The 17,968-nt window shown below is 37.8% G+C and overlaps 1 protein-coding gene across 1 annotated transcript in view; it reads right to left on the reverse strand.

Annotated features, from left to right (window-relative positions):
- The window catches only part of CFAP36 (cilia and flagella associated protein 36), a 32,870-nt gene that overhangs the window by 8,229 nt on the left and 6,673 nt on the right, over positions 1-17,968 (reverse strand). The window contains exons 4-6 of the mRNA XM_029231483.1: positions 13,872-13,986; positions 9,555-9,642; positions 7,796-7,847 (exon numbers count right to left, since the gene is read on the reverse strand). Coding sequence (XP_029087316.1) covers positions 7,796-7,847; positions 9,555-9,642; positions 13,872-13,986 — 255 coding nt within the window. The remainder of the gene's footprint in view (positions 1-7,795; positions 7,848-9,554; positions 9,643-13,871; positions 13,987-17,968) is intronic.

Raw genomic sequence — 17,968 nt, forward strand, 5'->3', positions numbered from 1 at the left:
CACCAAACCAGCTTCACAACAAACGCTAAAGGAACTTCTCTGGCCAGGAAATAAAGAGAAGAAAAGACCTACAAAAACAAACCCAAAACAATTAAGAAAATGGGAATAGGAACATACATATCGATAATTACCTTAAATGTAAATAGATTAAATGCTCCAACCAAAAGACATAGACTGGCTGAATGGATACAAAAACAAGACCCGTATATATGCTGTCTATAAGACACCCACATCAGACCTAGGGACACATACAGACTGAAAGTGAGGGGATGGAAAAAGATATTCCATGCAAATGGAAGTCCAAAGAAAGATGAAGTAGCAATTCTCATATCAGACAAAATAGACTTTAAAACAAAGACTATTACAAAAGACAAAGAAGGACACTACATAATGATCAAGGGATCGATCCAAGAAGAAGATGTAACAATTGTAAATATTTATGCACCCAACATAGGAGCACCTCAACACATAAGGCAAATGCTAACAGCCATAAAAGGGGAAATCGACAGTAACACAATCATAGTAGTGGACTTTAACACCCCACTTTCACCAATGGACAGATCATCCAAAATGAAAATAAATAAGGAACACAAGCTTTAAATGATACATTAAACAAGACGGACTTAATTGATATTTATAGGATATTCCATACCAAAACAACAAAATACACTTTCTTCTAAAGTGCTCATGGAACATTATCCAGGATAGATCATATCTTGGGTCACAAATCAACCCTTCGTAAAATTAAGAAAATTGAAATCGTATCAAGTATCTTTTCTGACCACAATGCTATGAGACTAGATATCAATTACAGGAAAAAATCTGTAAAAAATACAAACATATGGAGGCTAAACAATACACTACTTAATAACCAAGAGATCACTGAAGAAATCAAAAAATACCTAGAAACAAATGACATGAAAACATGATGACCGAAAACCTATGGGATGCAGCAAAAGCAGTTCTAAGACAGAAATTTACAGCAATACACTCCTACCTTAAGCAACAAGAAATATCACAAATAAACAACCTAACCTTACACCTAAAGCAATTAGAGAAATAACAAAAAAAAACCCCAAAGTTAGCAGAAGGAAAAAAATCATAAAGATCAGATCAGAAATAAATGAAAAAGAAATGAAGGAAACAATAGCAAAGATCAATAAAAGTAAAACATGGTTCTTTGAGAAGATAAACAAAATTGATAAACCATTAGCCAGACTCACCAAGAAAAAAAGGGAGAAGACTCAAATCAATAGAATTAGAAATGAAAAAGGAGAAGTAACAACTGACACTGCAGAAATACAAAGGATCATGAGAGATTACTATAAGCAACTATATGCCAATAAAATGGACAACCTGGAAGAAATGGACAAATTCTTAGAAATGCACAAACTTGTGAAACTGAACCACAAAGAAATAGAAAATATAAACAGACCAATCACAGGCACTGAAATTGCGACTGTGATTAAAAATCTTCCAACAAACAAAAGCCCAGGACCAGAGGGCTTCACAGGCAAATTCTATCAAATATGTATAGAAGAGCTAACACCTATCCTTCTCAAACTCTTCCAAAATATACCAGAGAGAGGAACACTCCTAAACTCATTCTACGAGGCCACCATCACCCTGATACAAAAACCAGACAAAGATGTCACAAAGAAAGAAAACTACAGGCCAATATCACTGATGAACATAGATGCAAAAATCCTCAACAGAATACTAGCAAACAGAATCCAACAGCACATTAAAAGGATCATACACCATGATCAAGTGGGGTTTATCCCAGGAATGCAAGGATTCTTCAATATATGCAAATCAATCAATGTGATACACCATATTAACAAACTGAAGAATAAACACCATATAATCATCCCAATAGATGCAGAAAAAGCTTTCGAGAAAATCCAACACCGAGTTATGATAAAAACCCTCCAGAAAGTAGGCACAGAGGGAACTTAACCTCAACATAATAAAGGCCATATATGACAAACCCACAGCCAACATTGTCCTCAATGGTGAAAAACTGAAACCATTTCCTCTAAGATCAGGAACAAGACAAGGTTGCCCACTCTCGCCACTATTTTTCAACATTGCTTTGGAATTTTTAGCCACAGGAATCAGAGAAGATAAAGAAATAAAAGGAATCTAAATTGGAAAAGAAGAAGTAAAGCTGTCACTGTTTGCAGATGACATGATACTATACATAGAGAATCCTAAAGATGCTACCAGAAAACTACTAGAGCTAATCAACGAATTTGGTAAAGTAGCAGGATACAAAATTAATGCACAGAAATCTCTTGCATTCCTATACACTAACAATAAAAAATCTAAAAGAGAAATTAAGGAAACACTCCCATTTACCAATGCAAAAAGAATAAAACACGTAGGAATAAAGCTACCTAAGGAGACAAAAGACCTGTATGCAGAAAACTATAAGACACTGATGAAAGAAATTAAAGATGATACAAACAGATGGAGAGATATACCATGTTCTTGCATTGGAAGAATCAGCATTGTGAAAATGACTATACCCAAAGCAATCTACAGATTCAATGCAATCCCTATCAAACTACCAATGGCGTTTTTCACAGAACTAAAACAAAAAATTTCACAATTTGTATGGAAACACAAAAGACCCCGAATAGCCAAAGTAATCTTGAGAAAGAAAAATGGAGCTGGAGGAATCAGGCTCCCTGACTTCAGAGTACACTACAAAGGTACAGTAATCAAGACAGTATGGTACTGGCACAAAAACAGAAACATGGATCAATGGAACAGGATAGAAGGCCCAGAGATAAGCCCACGCACATATGGTCACCTTCATTTTGATAAAGGACGCAAGAATATACAATGGAGAAAAGACAGCCTCTTCAGTAAGTGGTGCTGGGAAAACTGGACAGCTACATATAAAAGAATGAAATCAGAACACTCTCTAACACCATACACAAAAATAAACTCAAAATGGATTAAAGACCTAAATGTAAGGCCAGACACTATAAAACCCTTAGAGGAAAACACAGGCAGAACACTCTATGACATAAATCACAGCAAGATCCTTTTTGACCCACCTCCTAGAGAAATGGAAATAAAAACAAAAATAAACAAATGGGACCTAATGAAACTTAAAACCTTTTGCACAGCAAAGGAAACCATAAACAAGACAAAAAAACAACCCTCAGAATGGGAGAAAATATTTGCAAATGAAGCAACTGACAAAGGATTAATCTCCAAAATTTACACGCAGCTCATACAGCTCAATATCAAAAAACAAACAACCCAATCCAAAAATGGGCAGAAGACCTAAGTAGACATTTCTCCAAAGAAGATATACAGATTGCCAGCAAACACATGAAAGAATGCTCAACATCATTAATCTTTAGGGAAATGCAGATCAAAACTACAATGAGGTATCACCTCACAGCAGTCAGAATGGCCATCATCAAAAAATGTACAAACAATAAATGTGGAGAGGGTGTAGAGAAAAGGGAACCCTCTTGCACTGTTGGTGGGAATGTATATTGATACAGCCACTATGGAGAACAGGAAGTTCCTTAAAAAACTAAAAATAGAACTACCATATGACCCACAATCCCACTATTGGGCATATACCCTGAGAAAACCATAATTCAAAAAGTCATGTACCACAATGTTCATTGCAGCTCTATTTACAATAGCCAGGACATGGAAGCAACCTAAGTGTCCATCAACAGACGAATTGCTAAAGAAGATGTGGCACATATACAATGGAATATTACTCAGCCATAAAAAAAAAACGAAATTGAGTTATTTCTAGTGAGGTGGATGGACCTAGAGTCTGTCATAAAGAGTGAAGTATGTCAGAAAGAGAACAACAAATACCGTAGGCTAACACATATATATGGAATAAAAAAAAAAAAAAAAAGTGGTCACGAAGAACCTAGGGGCAGGACGGGAATAAAGACGCAGAGCTACTAGAGAATGGACTTGAGGACACAGGGAGGGGGAAGGGTAAGCTGGGACAAAGTGAGAGAGTGGCATGGACACATATACACTACCAAATGTAAAATAGATAGCTAGTGGGAAGCAGCCGCATAGCCCAGGGAGACCAGCTCGGTGCTTTGTGACCACCTAGAGGGGTGGGATAGGGAGGGTGGGAGGGAGGGAGACGCAAGAGGGAGGAGATATGGGGATATATGTTTATGTATAGCTGATTCACTTTGTTATAAAGCAGAAACTAACACACCATTGTAAAGCAATTACACTCCAATAAAGATGTGAAGAAAAAAGGAAGCTGAGATAGGCCAAAGGTTAGGCCTCTTGTACCAAACAGTTAGTCAAGTTGTGAATGCAAAGGAAAAGCTCTTGAAGGAAATTAAAAGTGATACTCCAGTTAACACATGAATGATAAGAAAGTGAAACAGCCTTATTGCTGATATGGAGAAACTATTAGTGATCTGGATAAAAGATCAAACCAGCCACAACACTCCCTTAAGCCAAAGCCTAATCCAGAGCAAGCCTTTAACTCTCTTCAGTTCAAGCCTTTAACTCTCTTCAGTTCTATGAAGGCTGAGAGACGTGAGGAAGATGCAGAAGAAGAGTGTGAAACTAACAGAGGGTGGTTCATGCGGCTGAAGGAAAGAAGCTGTCTCTGTAACACAAAAGTACAGGATGAGGCAGCAAGTGCTTATGCAGAAGCTGCAGCAAGCTATCCAGAAGATCTCACTAACAAAATTAATGAAGGTGGCTACAGTAAACAACAGATTTTCAATGCAAATGAAACAGCCTACTACTGGAAGGAGAGGCCATATAGGACTTTCCTAGTTGGAGAGGATAAGTCAGTGCCTGGCTTTAAAGCTTCAAAGGACAGGTTCTCTTATTAGGGGCTAATGCAGCTGGTGACTTGAAGTTGAAGCCAATGCTCATTTACTGTTCTGAACATCATAAGGCCCTTAAGAATTATGCTAAATCTACTCTCCCTGTGCTCTATCAATGGAACAACAAAGCCTGGATTACAGCACATCTGTTTACAACATGGTTTACTGAATATTTGAAGCCCACTGTTATGATCTACTCCTCAGAAAAAAAAGATTCCTTTCAAAATATTAACTACTCATTGGCAATGCACCTGGATACCCAAGAGCTCTGATGGAGGTGTACAACAAGATTCATGTTGTTTTCACGCCTGCTACACAACATCTGTTCTACATCTCATGGATCAAGGAGTAATTTCAACTTTCAAGTCTCATTCTTTAAGCAATACATTTCGTAAGGCTATAGCTGCCATAGATAATGATTTCTCCAATGGATCTGGGCAAAGTCAATTGAAATCCTTCTGGAAAGGATTCACAATTCTAGATGCCATTAAGAACATTCATGATTCATGGAAAGAGGTCAAAATATGAACATTAACAGGAATTTAGAAGAAATTGATTCCAACCCTCATGGATGACTTAGAGGGCTTCAAGATTTCAGTAGAGGAAGTTTTGCAGATGTGGAGGAAACAGCAAGAGAACCAGAATTAGAAGTGGAGCCTGGAGATGTGCCTGAATTGGTGCACTCTCATGATAAAACTTGAATGGATGAGGAGTTACTTCTTATGGATGAGCAAAGAGAGTAGTTTCTTGAGATGGAATCTGTTCCTGGGGAAGATGCTGTGAAGATTATTGAAATGACACCAAAGGATTTAGAATATTACACAAATTTAGTTGATAAAGTAGCAGCCAGGTTTGAGAAGATTGACTCCAATTTTGAAAGAAGTTCTACTGTGGGTAGGATGCCATCAAACAGCACTTCATGCTACTGTGAGATTGTTCATGAGAGGAAGACTCAAATAATGCGACAAACTTCATTGTTGTCTTATCTTAAGAAACTGCCACATCCACCCCAACCTTCAGTAACCACCACCCTGGTCAGTTAGCAGCCATCGACATCGAGGCAGGACCCTCCACCAGCAAAAAGATTACAGCTTGCTGAAGGTTCAGATGATGGTTAGCATTTTTTAGCAATAAAATAATATTTTTCTTTTTCCTCTTTGGCCGCACCACATAGCATGTGGGATCTTAGTTCCCCGACCAGGGATCGAACCGGCAGCCCCTGCAGTGGAAGTGCAAAGTCTTAACCTTCCTTTGCACGTACGTACATTGTTTTTTTAGACATAATGCTACTGCACAATTAATAGACTACAGTATAGTGTAAACCCGACCAGGGATCGAACCGGCGGCCCCTGCAGTGGAAGTGCAAAGTCTTAACCTTCCTTTGCACATACGTACATTGTTTTTTTAGACATAATGCTACTGCACAATTAATAGACTACAGTATAGTGTAAACATAACCTTTATATGCACTGGGAAACCAAAATACTTTTGTGACTTATTTCATTGCCATCTTCGCTTTATTGCAATAGTCTAGAACCGATCTCACAACATCTCTGAGGTATGCCTGTATTTCCATTTCTAAAATGGGATACTATATTTAAACCAAAGAGATCGTTTAAATCTTGGAAAGAACCAAGTAAACTGATACTTCATTTTTCCTTAAAAACAGGAAAATCCAATCACATGTAACTTTTCAGGTAATTCATGAATACCTAAATCATAAGTCTCTATATGTTGAGTGATGGAAACATGAAGACTGAAATTATTATCAGCTCTACTTTTGTGTGTTTGAAAATTTCCATTAAAAGAAGTCTAAAAAAACCATACACTCCAAAACATATTATTATTCAAGAAGCCTGATATAGTTTATATATAAATCAGAAAGTCAATACTACTGTCTTTTTGTGTGTGTGTCTGTGGCCGCATCGCCTGGCCTGTGGGATCTTAGTTCCCCAACCAGGGATCAAACCGGCACCGCCTGCCGTGGAAGTGCGAAGTCTTAATCTCTGGACCACCAGGGAATTCCCAGTACTACTGTCTTCTGAGAGCAGTTTTGAATGAGTTTCTGTTCTATACTCCTACATTAAAAAATATTATTATCTATGAATTTCACCTCCATTTACTAAAAGGAGATTTACTCAAAGATACGTAAATCCCCTCTAAATCCTAAAACATCTCTTTTGCTCTTCATTGGTTACCTTGGAGTAAAATAGGTTTTTTCAAATATAGTAAATGATACAAGCAGGTATCACAGTCATTGAAGGAAAAAAAGGAAAATGACTTTCAAGCAACTGAGAATTAGTTTATATTAGGTTTCACTCTCCCTTCAGGGAGATTTGAGAAAATGTGGAAAGAGAAGCAGCTAGAAAAGGGGGGAGGAAAAAATAAATATTATCTTCCCTCACCTCAGCCAGATACATGTTTAATTGATCCTTAGGAAAGATTAGGCCCTTTATGGAAACAGTTCTTAATGAAAGAGGAGTATGCCAGGAAATGTGAAACTGAATCATTCTGCTTCAAGCTGGCAATGTTAAAGTCTACAAGGGACCCTCAGTATTAACTGCAGATGCTGTTTCAAAATAGTAAAGGAATCAAGGCGAGTGGGGAAGTAAAATGTTTTTCTTAATCTTCTTTTATTCATAAAATTAAGGGGAATTTCTATTAAAAATTCCCCAAAATTTGAATGGTATTACATACAGTTTTTTTGGAGTGAACAATCTCATTCTTTATCGGGAATTTAAAAGGTAGGTCGCTGGATGAATTATAAAGTGAATAAAGTTATAAAGTTAAGTATAAATGCTCAGAATTGCCAAGAAAATATAAATACTCTGAGGAACTGTGTCGTTCCACCTAAGCTTAAACTTTAATAGAAAACCCAGGTGTAAACCTAAGGGATAACAGCAATGAAATATTTCTATTATATTAATATGTTTTGTAGGCACCTGCTTTTTACTCTTTCTTTCTTCCTCCTGGTCATATTCTTCTTTCGATTTTCTGAAATATACAAAAATAAAGTAGAAAAGTAAACTTTCTCTTTTGGTCAAAGAACAAATATTCAACAAGAAACATGCTAACCTAAGCTTACAATATGTGCAAGAAATTTTGGAAACAAAGATGGAAATAATCAGGCTTAACTTAAAGCAGCTTACAATCAACTGAGAAAGACATACATAGGCATAAACAGCATAATATAGTTAGCCACATAAAATACAGGTTTACCTATTTCCTCTGGAGATGTGAAGGACCCCTAGCTGAACAAAGATCAACAGGTTTGAAATCCTAAACCCAAATCTGAATGGCAAATCTCATGAATATGGACTTCGATCTCTCTCTTTAGACTGATCAGTTACATTCCTCCTAAGATCCATTTCTCCCCTCATTCTAGTTTTTCCATGGCATCTGAGCTACCACACAGCTCTCCTGATGCCATTATGCCAAAGCCCTATCAGCTTTTGTAAACTGCTCACTGAGGGAAGTCTGATTTAGGAAAATAGCCAATTCAACTCTCATACATGTTCATGATTAAGCTCCACTGCTTATACAGTAGTACACCGCCCCCAGAAGCTCGTAGAAAATACAGTAAAATCTAAAAGCACAATGCTGACCAGTTTTCAAACCACCAATCAACCAAGAAGCAACCAGTACAAGTCAAAACTGCCAGTCCTCTAAACCTATTACCAAATATCCTTAACTCTTCAAATCTTTCAACTCAGAGCACTGTGTGTTGTCTCAGGCTCCCATTTGCCCTCTCCATGGAAAGGAGGACCTGGCAGGAAAGGTCGGGTTTTACCCGCAAACTTGCCTCCCTCCCCACAACCACTCAAATCCCCTGAAATGCAGCACAAAGTCCTACAGCTCCTTCCACAGTCCCCCACTAGGCCCATCCTCCTAACCACCATCCTGCCTAACCTCCCTCCTGCTTTGGAACTGGGGATAAGTTGGGTAGGTGGGAGGACTACAGGATGCTAGAAGATGGTCATGTATGTGGTTAGAGTGGAGAGCCAGGGCCACCAAATGCCAAGGCCCCATTCTGCAGGAGACACAAATAGCTGCAGGTATCCTTTTGCCTTAAACCTATACATTCCCATAGATTTAAATATTAAGTGCTTCAATTGCCCCTCCCTTCTAAAACTCCCATAGGGGTCAGGGGACAACAGGCCCAAGAGGGGAAATGCCCCTTTAGTGGGCTGCACATTCCATGCCAGGCATTTGGCTGAGAATCACGTAACTGAGGCAAGAAAGAGACCAGCAAAGAGTCAGCTATTTGGTCTGTGGAGTCTGGATATCCAACCTCCTACTGTGAGACACCTGGCATAAGCCTCCTCTAATACCCAGATCCAGAAGCCAAGGAGTTTCCTGCTTATCTCAGGCCACTACAGCCCTTCCAGGCATCAGGCTGGGTCTACTGCATCTTGTTCCCATTGGTGGCTAGTTTCCTATTCCCATGATGGGAGTGGAGGAAGACCCTCCCATCTGCGCTGATCTGGTATGAGTCATCTGAAAATAATTTTTTCTGTCCATTAAGAAATGTAATATATACATAATTATAAACAAATAAAATGATAAATCATTTTCATAGTCTTTAGGAGAGAATTTAGATATTTTACTAGTTCACAGTATTTTTTTGAGTAAAAAGCACATATGCAGATAATATTGTAATATTACTAATGATCCATTCAAAAAATAATTAAACAAGCATACCTAAGAACTTCTCTCAGGATTTTCATCTCTTCCTGTTCAAGGTCACTGACCACATCAGAACCATCTGTTAAGCAGTCAGGTAATACACCTGTTCAAAACCAAAGACCATACAGAAGAATATCAAGTCAACTGAAACACTTATTTTTCACTATTCTAGTTCATCAAGAAGTACAAATAAGTTTATTAAGATCTATAACTTTTAAAAAATGCTCTAAGCTATTATCTTTGTAACTATGGTCTTTTTAACTTTTTCTTCTTTTAGGGAATCAGCCCCACCAAAAAAGCACAATTTTACCTAGAAATGACTCTTGGTAATTATTGTATTGCTTATTTAAAATAACAATAATAATATATGACAATAGAAATTAATTGCTTATATTTAATATAAGCAACTTATAGAATATAAGCTATTTATAGAATAAATAGCTTATATTTAAGCTATTACTTTCCATAATCATACTATACAGGACATACCATTGAAATCAATAAGCTCCTAATAATGAAACTATGCTCTCAAAAGTATTCCTTAAATGGGAAAAGGGTTTACAAAACAAAATATAAAATGCGTCATTAATTGAAACAGCATGTTAATCCTCTTCATTCATACTACAACAAATGCTACTGAAAAGGGCCCCGCTTACTACATGCAAAAAAGCATGATGCTAAGCACTTAAGGGGAATATAAAGATGAATAAAACAACCTCTGCCCTCAGAGCTTCTGTTCAAATATTGGGCTAATAACTATAAACCAGGGCAGCACCAACTTTGGCCCAAGGCAAATAGTAATTCATGGCAAGCAATTTTAAGCATTGGTTTCATTTACTTTATTACCTATATCTTCCTGATAAGCAGGTAGACTGGTAATAAGTGTTCTGTTTTTATCTATAATTATTATATTCCCAAAACATTAACAGCATGTCCCCTAATTTTTACCTTCCATTTCTTTATCCATATATGACTACGGGATTTTGGATCTGATCTAAATTAAAGTAGCTTTATTATTCTAATCCCCTGATGTTTAAATGCATTGTAAAGTAAACTTGTCATTTTGAGATAACTGCAGATTCACATGCAGTTGTAAGAAACAATACAGAGAGATGCTATGCACTCTTTACCCAGTTTCCCCCAAGGGTTACATTTACAAAACTATAGTATAGTATCACAACCAGAAAATTGGTCTTAAGTGCATTTTTGCTCAGTCAAAAACTATACAATTAGTACTCTCCTATTCACCTTTTATGGAAAATTTTAAAAACTAAGGAAAGAATAAAACAACAGTATGCAATACCTCAAAACTGTAATAAGGAAGACACTTTTATATTCTATTACAAGTTAATCACTAAAGGGATGTTGCCTATAAACTTAAATTATACATAATGGCCCATCTCTGGGAACCCTGCTTCCCAGGTAATGAGCATTAAGCTAAAATAGCTTTGTTTAGCTCACAGGAAACATTCTGACCAGGCCCATCTGTGAATGACTACAGGGAGGAAGAAATTAACACATCCCCTCCAGAGGCTGATGGGAACCAGAAAAGGTTTAACTTTACTCCCTCTCCTTTTAGTATAAAATGAGCCTGAATTCTAACTCAGGCAAGATGGTTCTTTGGGGCACTAGCCCAACAACTTGTCTCTCGATTACTGGCCTGTCGTGCAGCAAGCAGTACAAGCTTAGACTCAGTAACAAAACCATCAAAATAATGCTCTGATTTGCATCTTCCCCAAATTCTTTGATGAGATACAACCAGAATCCAGAAAGCCTTTGAATTTTTCTCACATAAACAGTCTGCAGTTTTGAGTGCAATCAACATTGCTCTAAGGTACTTTCCTCTGGATTTATGTTAAGTGAAATTCTTAAATACAAGTATTAAAAATTCATGGCAGAACTAAGTATTAGTCTATGTTTAAATGTAAGCAAACTGTCACACCCTGTGGTTTGACAGCAGCATTATTCCACATCATTCCCCTCGTCCTTCCTTGCTAATATAAGCCATATGTGTGCAGTTACCAGGCAGCCAAGTACTTAGAGGCAGGGCCCTACCCCACCCCACAAGAGTGACTCATGATTCAAGCCAACTGTAATGGTCTCATTCCCCCTGCCAGAGGGTTTAGAAAGGCGTGCCACCCCAATCCTGACCAATAGGACCTAAGGGGAAAACTCCTAGGGGGCTTCCATGAAAGTGTTGTCTTGCTAGCAAAAAAAGATGTACAGGAAGAAACATCCCTTTTCTTCATGAGATATTAAAGTCTGCATTCGATGCAGCCAGAGTGCAATCATGAGAGAAGATCCTGAGAATAGCAGAGTATAAAGAGGAAACATGTCAGAGTCCTTAATAACATCACTGAGCCACCAAATTAACCAACCCTGGACCTTTCTTCCCTCCCTTCCTCTGGACTTCTTGTTCAATTGAGATGATAATTTCCTATTGCTTAGGCCATTTTCACTGAGGTATTCTGCTAATGGCAGCCTGAGGCACCCAGCTGATACAAGCTATGTATACCTGTTCTCTTTTAATTAAAATCTAAATGTTGGGGCTTCCCTGGTTGAGAATCTGCCTGCCGATGCAGGGGACACGGGTTCGTGCCCCAGTCCGGGAAGATCCCACATGCCGCCGGGAGAGGCCACAACAGTGAGAGGCCCGCGTAACGCCAAAAAAAAAAAAAAAAACTAAATGTTTCTGGTTAAATTGAAAACTATAGAGTACCAATATCAAGTTCACTATTTCTTTTATCAAAACTGATCCCCCCAAAATAATTTTAAATAACATGAAATAATTATTCAAATTATCCCATAGGTCAGAATAAAGCATAGCTGCAGGAAAACACAAGAGAAAAGGATTTTATGAAGCTAACTATGGTAGAGAAACAAAGAAAAAGAGACTGTTTTCCAAACTTATTTATACCAAAGCAACAGAACAGGGTCATGCGTCGTTCAGGGTTAGGGTGGTGCTGTCTCCAAACCACAGACAACAGCTGTCTTACCTGCTGTGAAATGAATTTTAGGATTTTAAGGAATAGTTTTTTGTTTTGTTTTTTTTTTTGCGGTACGCGGGCCTCTCACTATTGTGGCCTCTCCCATTGTGAAGCACAGGCTCCAGACGCACAGGCCCAGCGGCCATGGCTCACGGGCCCAGCCGCTCCGCGGCATGTGGGATCTTCCCGGACCGGGGCACGAACCCATGTCCCCTGCATCAGCAAGCAGACTCTCAACCACTGTGCCACCAGGGAAGCCCTAAGGAATAGTTTTGATGGTGGTTGGCTCTAAAGGATATAGTCTTTACACATATCAGACAAATGAGAGTAGAACCCACAACAAAGGCCCTGCAACATTCTAATGTTTGCCCTGTAACAACAGAAGCCCTATTGTTGCATGCTCCAGACCCTTAAAAGCAAACAGTACAACTAAACTATAGCTCCCATATCTTCAAGAAACAAGCCAAAAAAAGGCCCTGCTGCTAAACCATTAGAGTTTGGCATGGTAAGGAATATCAGTGGCAATCTATTAAGCAAAGGAATACACAGGTATTAAGGTCATCAGAGTCAGAAATGGGAAACTGAGATAAGCACCTGGGGTGAAAATTAGATAGTACAAAAACAAGAAGTATGGTTAGAAACTCTGATGTTCTGAGTCAAGATGTCAAATATAGTTCAAGTGCACAGGAAGGGAAGAAAAGCAGGAAGAGCTAGAAAGAATGTGAGTTTAGGCAGAGAGTTAAGGAAAAGATAAAGCTAAAGGTAGTTACCAAGGGCTTTGAGTTCTGCTTTTTCTTCCACCTGATGGTGGGGCAATCCTATCTGCCCATTGCCCTAGAACAGTAGTTCTCAGTGCGGGCTCAGGACCAGCAGCTTTAGCATCAGCTAGGAACTTGCTAAAAATGCAAAGTATTAGGCCCTACCCCAGACCTACTGAATCAGAAATGGGGAGACAGCCACATGTGTTTCAACAAGCCCTCCAACTGCTTCCAAAAGCTTGAGAACCACTGTCTCCTATAAAGCCAGAAGAAGAGTAGTCACCTTCTCTCAACAGTAACTGTAACTGTGACCACTCAAAAATGCTGAATTTCACAAATGCAGTGGCTGGGCAGAAAAATCAAGCTCTCTGAAACCTAAAACATTAAATCAAATTCTGGTCTGCTTTCTTTGAGATGTCAACCACTCAGTGATCAGGAAGTTTGCACTCTTGTATCTCTTAAGTCAGCCATAGACTTTCAAACTTGAAATAAATTCATACAAGGCAGCTACATCAAGACCATATTAGTTAAAACTGCCACCAAAAAAAATGCATTTAGCACTTAGATTTCTAAATCCAATCTTTTACCATTTCTCTCTTGAATTATTCGAATGGCTTGCAGCTGCATTTCAATGTTTTTCTGGACCATCATTGCTTTAAAGATAGTAAAATCTTCTGCTGCCAATACAGGTTGCAAAATGGCCTGTGAAAAGAAGTCAGGAAGTTAAACGAAGATTCAAGTTTTAAAACTATTTCCCAAACACTCAAATCATTTCTACTGCAAAAGGTGCATTAATTCAAGAATGCTGCATTGTTATTTATGACTAGATGACTCAAAAGGACAATTTTAAGATTTTATTCTAAAAGCCTTTAAAGTAGGTTCTCAAGAAGCTGACTCTCCCAACCCCTCCGTCCCTACCCTCCAGGAAGCTAAGGCAGACAGTGATACATTTTCCAAATGAGCCAGTGCTGAGCAACTCGGAAAAACAACACCGGAATTGGGCTTACTTTTTTAAAGTTACCACTGCAGTATCTGGATCTGTTTTTCAGCCAAAATGATGATATCTATTTGGTTTAGCCTCTGTCAACCTGAAATTTACTCTTTGGTGATAAATCAGTAACTACAAAATAATCCTTGAATTAATAAAATTACCAAATTAAATAAGAGTAAATGCCAAAAAAGAAAAATGAAGTCTGGAAAATAAGCATAATGTGGTAGGAGTAATGTGAGAACACAACTGTAGTAGTCCTATAGGCAGAAAGTTTCATGGAAGAAATAGAGTTAGAAATTATGATGAGAAATCTTTTTCTGGATGAAACAGAAGTGTAATAAATTAAGAAAAAACAATAAAGGTATCTACCCTAGAGTACCCAAATTAACACTCTCTTAGCTACAGAGAACTATTGTTATATGGAAAAACAAACAAATTCCCAAGCTAATCAGTAAGAAGTAGCATAAAATTGAAATGCATGAAAAGCCAAAAGAAAACACTCAGATATTATTCACCTTACTCAAATCTTATTTCAAGCTTTACATGACATTCATGGAAAAGCTGACCACAGGAATCATGCAGAGGTAGCTGAGGGTGTGCTACTGTTCACCTGGTAGGCAGCAGCAATAATGTCAAAGACACACCTCAACAAATGTTCCATCAAAGAGCTCTAAACAGAGAGGAAGGAGTCCTTCCTGCAGCAACCAGCTCACATCCTAGACAAAAGCAGTACAGCAAAACAAAATAATAAAGTGTGAAAGCAGCTCTCTGTGACATTTATAAGGAGTCAACTGCAGGAAAAAAAGACGGAAAGTTTCTTTTCCTTTAAATTCACATATACTGTTCAAAAGGCCCAGGGCAGGGGATGACAAATAGGTTTCATCTATGTTTAACTGAAAGTTGCAGCCCAGGGACTTCCCTGGCAGTCCACTGGTTAAGACTTCGCCTTCCACTGCAGGGGGTGCGGGTTGGATCCCTGGTCGGGTAGCTAAGATCCCACATGCCTGGTGGCCAGAAAACCAAAACATAAAACAGAAGCAATATTGTAACGCATTCAATAAGACTTTAAAAGTGGTCCACATGAAAAAAATCTTAAAAACAAAACAAAACAAAAGTTGCAGCCCAGTAATCAGTATTAAAGACAACTGCAGCCAGCCTCTGTATTAGAGTAGTTATGTCTGGTCTGCCAGGGCTCCCTTATGGGATTACACCACCACATAACATTGTTCTGGCCTTCTTAGACTTCTTATTAGTAATATCAAGTACTCTATCCTCATCAACAAACACTTGAAGGCAGTGTGTCAACTAGAGCTATCAGCAAGTCAGTGTCTGAGCTGATCCTTAAAGTTGTAATGCAGGGCTTCTCAAACAGTGTTCTTAACCCATCTAAGAAATGCGGGAGGGCTTCCCTGGTGGCACAGTGGTTGAGAGTCCGCCTGCCGATGCAGGGGACACGGGTCCGGGAAGATCCCACATGCCGCAGAGCGGCTGGGCCCGTGAGCCATGGCTGCTGAGCCTGCGCGTCCAGAGCCTGTGCTCTGCAAAGGGAGAGACCACAACAATGAGAGGCCCGCGTACTGCAAAAAAAAAAAAAAAAACCTAAACACTGACCTTACACCTTTCACAAAAAATTAACTCAAAATGGATCATAGATTTAAATGTAAAAAACAAAATCATAAAACTTCTAAAAGATAGCATAGAGAAAATCTAGATAACCTTGGCTTTTGGCAATGATTTCTTAAGATATAACACCAAAAGCACAAACAATGAAAGAAAATCAATAAATCGAACTTCATTAAAATAAAAAACTTCTGCTCTGTGAAAGACATTGTTAAGAGAATAAAGAGAAAAGCCACAAAAGAATATTTTGTGAAATATTTGCAAAACGCATATCTGATAAAGGAGATTTGTATCAAAAATATACAAAGAACTCTTACAACTCAACAATTAGAAAACAAACAACTCAATTTAAAAATGGGTAGAAGAAAACAATGAGATACCACTACATATCTATTAGAATGGCTAAAATCCAAAAAACTGACAATACCAGTGTTACTGAAGACATGGAGCAACAGGAACTCCCACTCATTGGTGGTGAAAATGCAAAATGATACAGCTACTTTAAAAGAGAGTTTGGCAGTTTCCTACAAAGCTAAAGTTAATCTTAACATATGATCCAGCAATCTTGCTCCTAGGTATTTATACAAATGAGGTGAAAATATTATGTCCATGCAAAACCCTGAATATGAATATTTATAGTGACTTTATTCATAATTGCCAAAGACTGGAAGCCACAAAATATCCTTCAAAAGGTTACTGGATAAACAAATGGTGGCACAACCATATAATGGAATATTATTCAGCAATAAGAAGAAATGAACTATCAAACTATGAAAAAAACTTAAATTCATATTGCTTACTGAAAGAAGTCTGAAAAGGTTACATACTGTATGATGCCAATTATATAACATTCTGAAAAAAGCAAAACTAGAGAGACAGTAAAATGAACAGCAGTTGCCAGAGGTTTGGTGCAAGGATGGAAAAGATGAATATGTGGAACACAGGGGATTTTTAAGGCAGTGAAACTATTTTGTATGATACTGTAATGACGGATATATGACATTATATATTTGGCAAAATCCATGGAACTGTACAACACAAAGAGTGAACCCTAATATAAACTGTGGACTTAATAATAACATATCAGTATTGGCTCATCAACAAATACACTACACTAACTATACTTCAATTTAAAAAAAGAAAAAATATATACTACACTAATGAAAGGTGTTAATAAAAAGGGACACTACATTAACTGCTCAATTTTCTGTAAACATAAAACTGCTCTAAAAAATAGTCTATTAATTTTTTAAAATCTTACTAGAAGTCCTACAGATATTGTTAATTATCTTGTGTGTATTTTTAGAAAAAGAAAGTTATACCACATATGTAATCTTTTCAATGATACAAGTTATTGGGAAAAAAGGATAATTTTCCCAAATTACTATTATTAGAGGACAAATTTTGTGAAAGTGTTAATTTCTACCTTATAAAAGTCAAAGCAAAAGTGTTAATTTCTGAAAGTGTTAATTTCTACCTTATAAAAGTCAAAGCAAATCAAATAAAAAACAAAAGCAAAAAACACTTTGTCTCTTGCCATATAGTCATCCCTGGCTCTTGCAATACACAGAAATCAATGATGAGCTCTATCCTCACCAAAAAACAAATCACAAGCAATGAAAGAAGCATTTTTGCCTACTTCAACTGAAAAACAGCATAAAATTAGAAAATCAACTGAACACAATTGAAATAATAAGTATCTCAATATTTATATATTATTATATTTTTCTGAACTCTGTAGAAAGATATCTTAATTCATGAGCATCTTTTGAGAAGCCACACATATATGACAGGAAAACATGCTCTTAAAAAGCTTTTTGTTGGGACTTCCCTGGTGGTCCAGTGGTTAAAACTCTGTGCTTCCACTAGAGGGGGCACGGGTTCCATCCCTGGTGGGGGAGGTATGATCCTGCATGCTGCACAGAGCGGGGAAGGGAGGAAGGAAGGGAGGGAGAGAGAAAGGAAGAAAGAGAAAGAGAGAAAGAAATGGAGAAAGAGAGAGAGAGAGAAAAGAAAGGAAAGAAAGAGAAAGAAAGAAAGAAAGAAAGAAAGAAAGAAAGAAAGAAAGAAAGA

The sequence above is a fragment of the Monodon monoceros genome, unplaced genomic scaffold (genome assembly GCF_005190385.1).
Source record: "Monodon monoceros isolate NGI ecotype Baffin Bay Population unplaced genomic scaffold, NGI_Narwhal_1 Super_Scaffold_19, whole genome shotgun sequence".
Taxonomy (NCBI): domain Eukaryota; kingdom Metazoa; phylum Chordata; class Mammalia; order Artiodactyla; family Monodontidae; genus Monodon; species Monodon monoceros.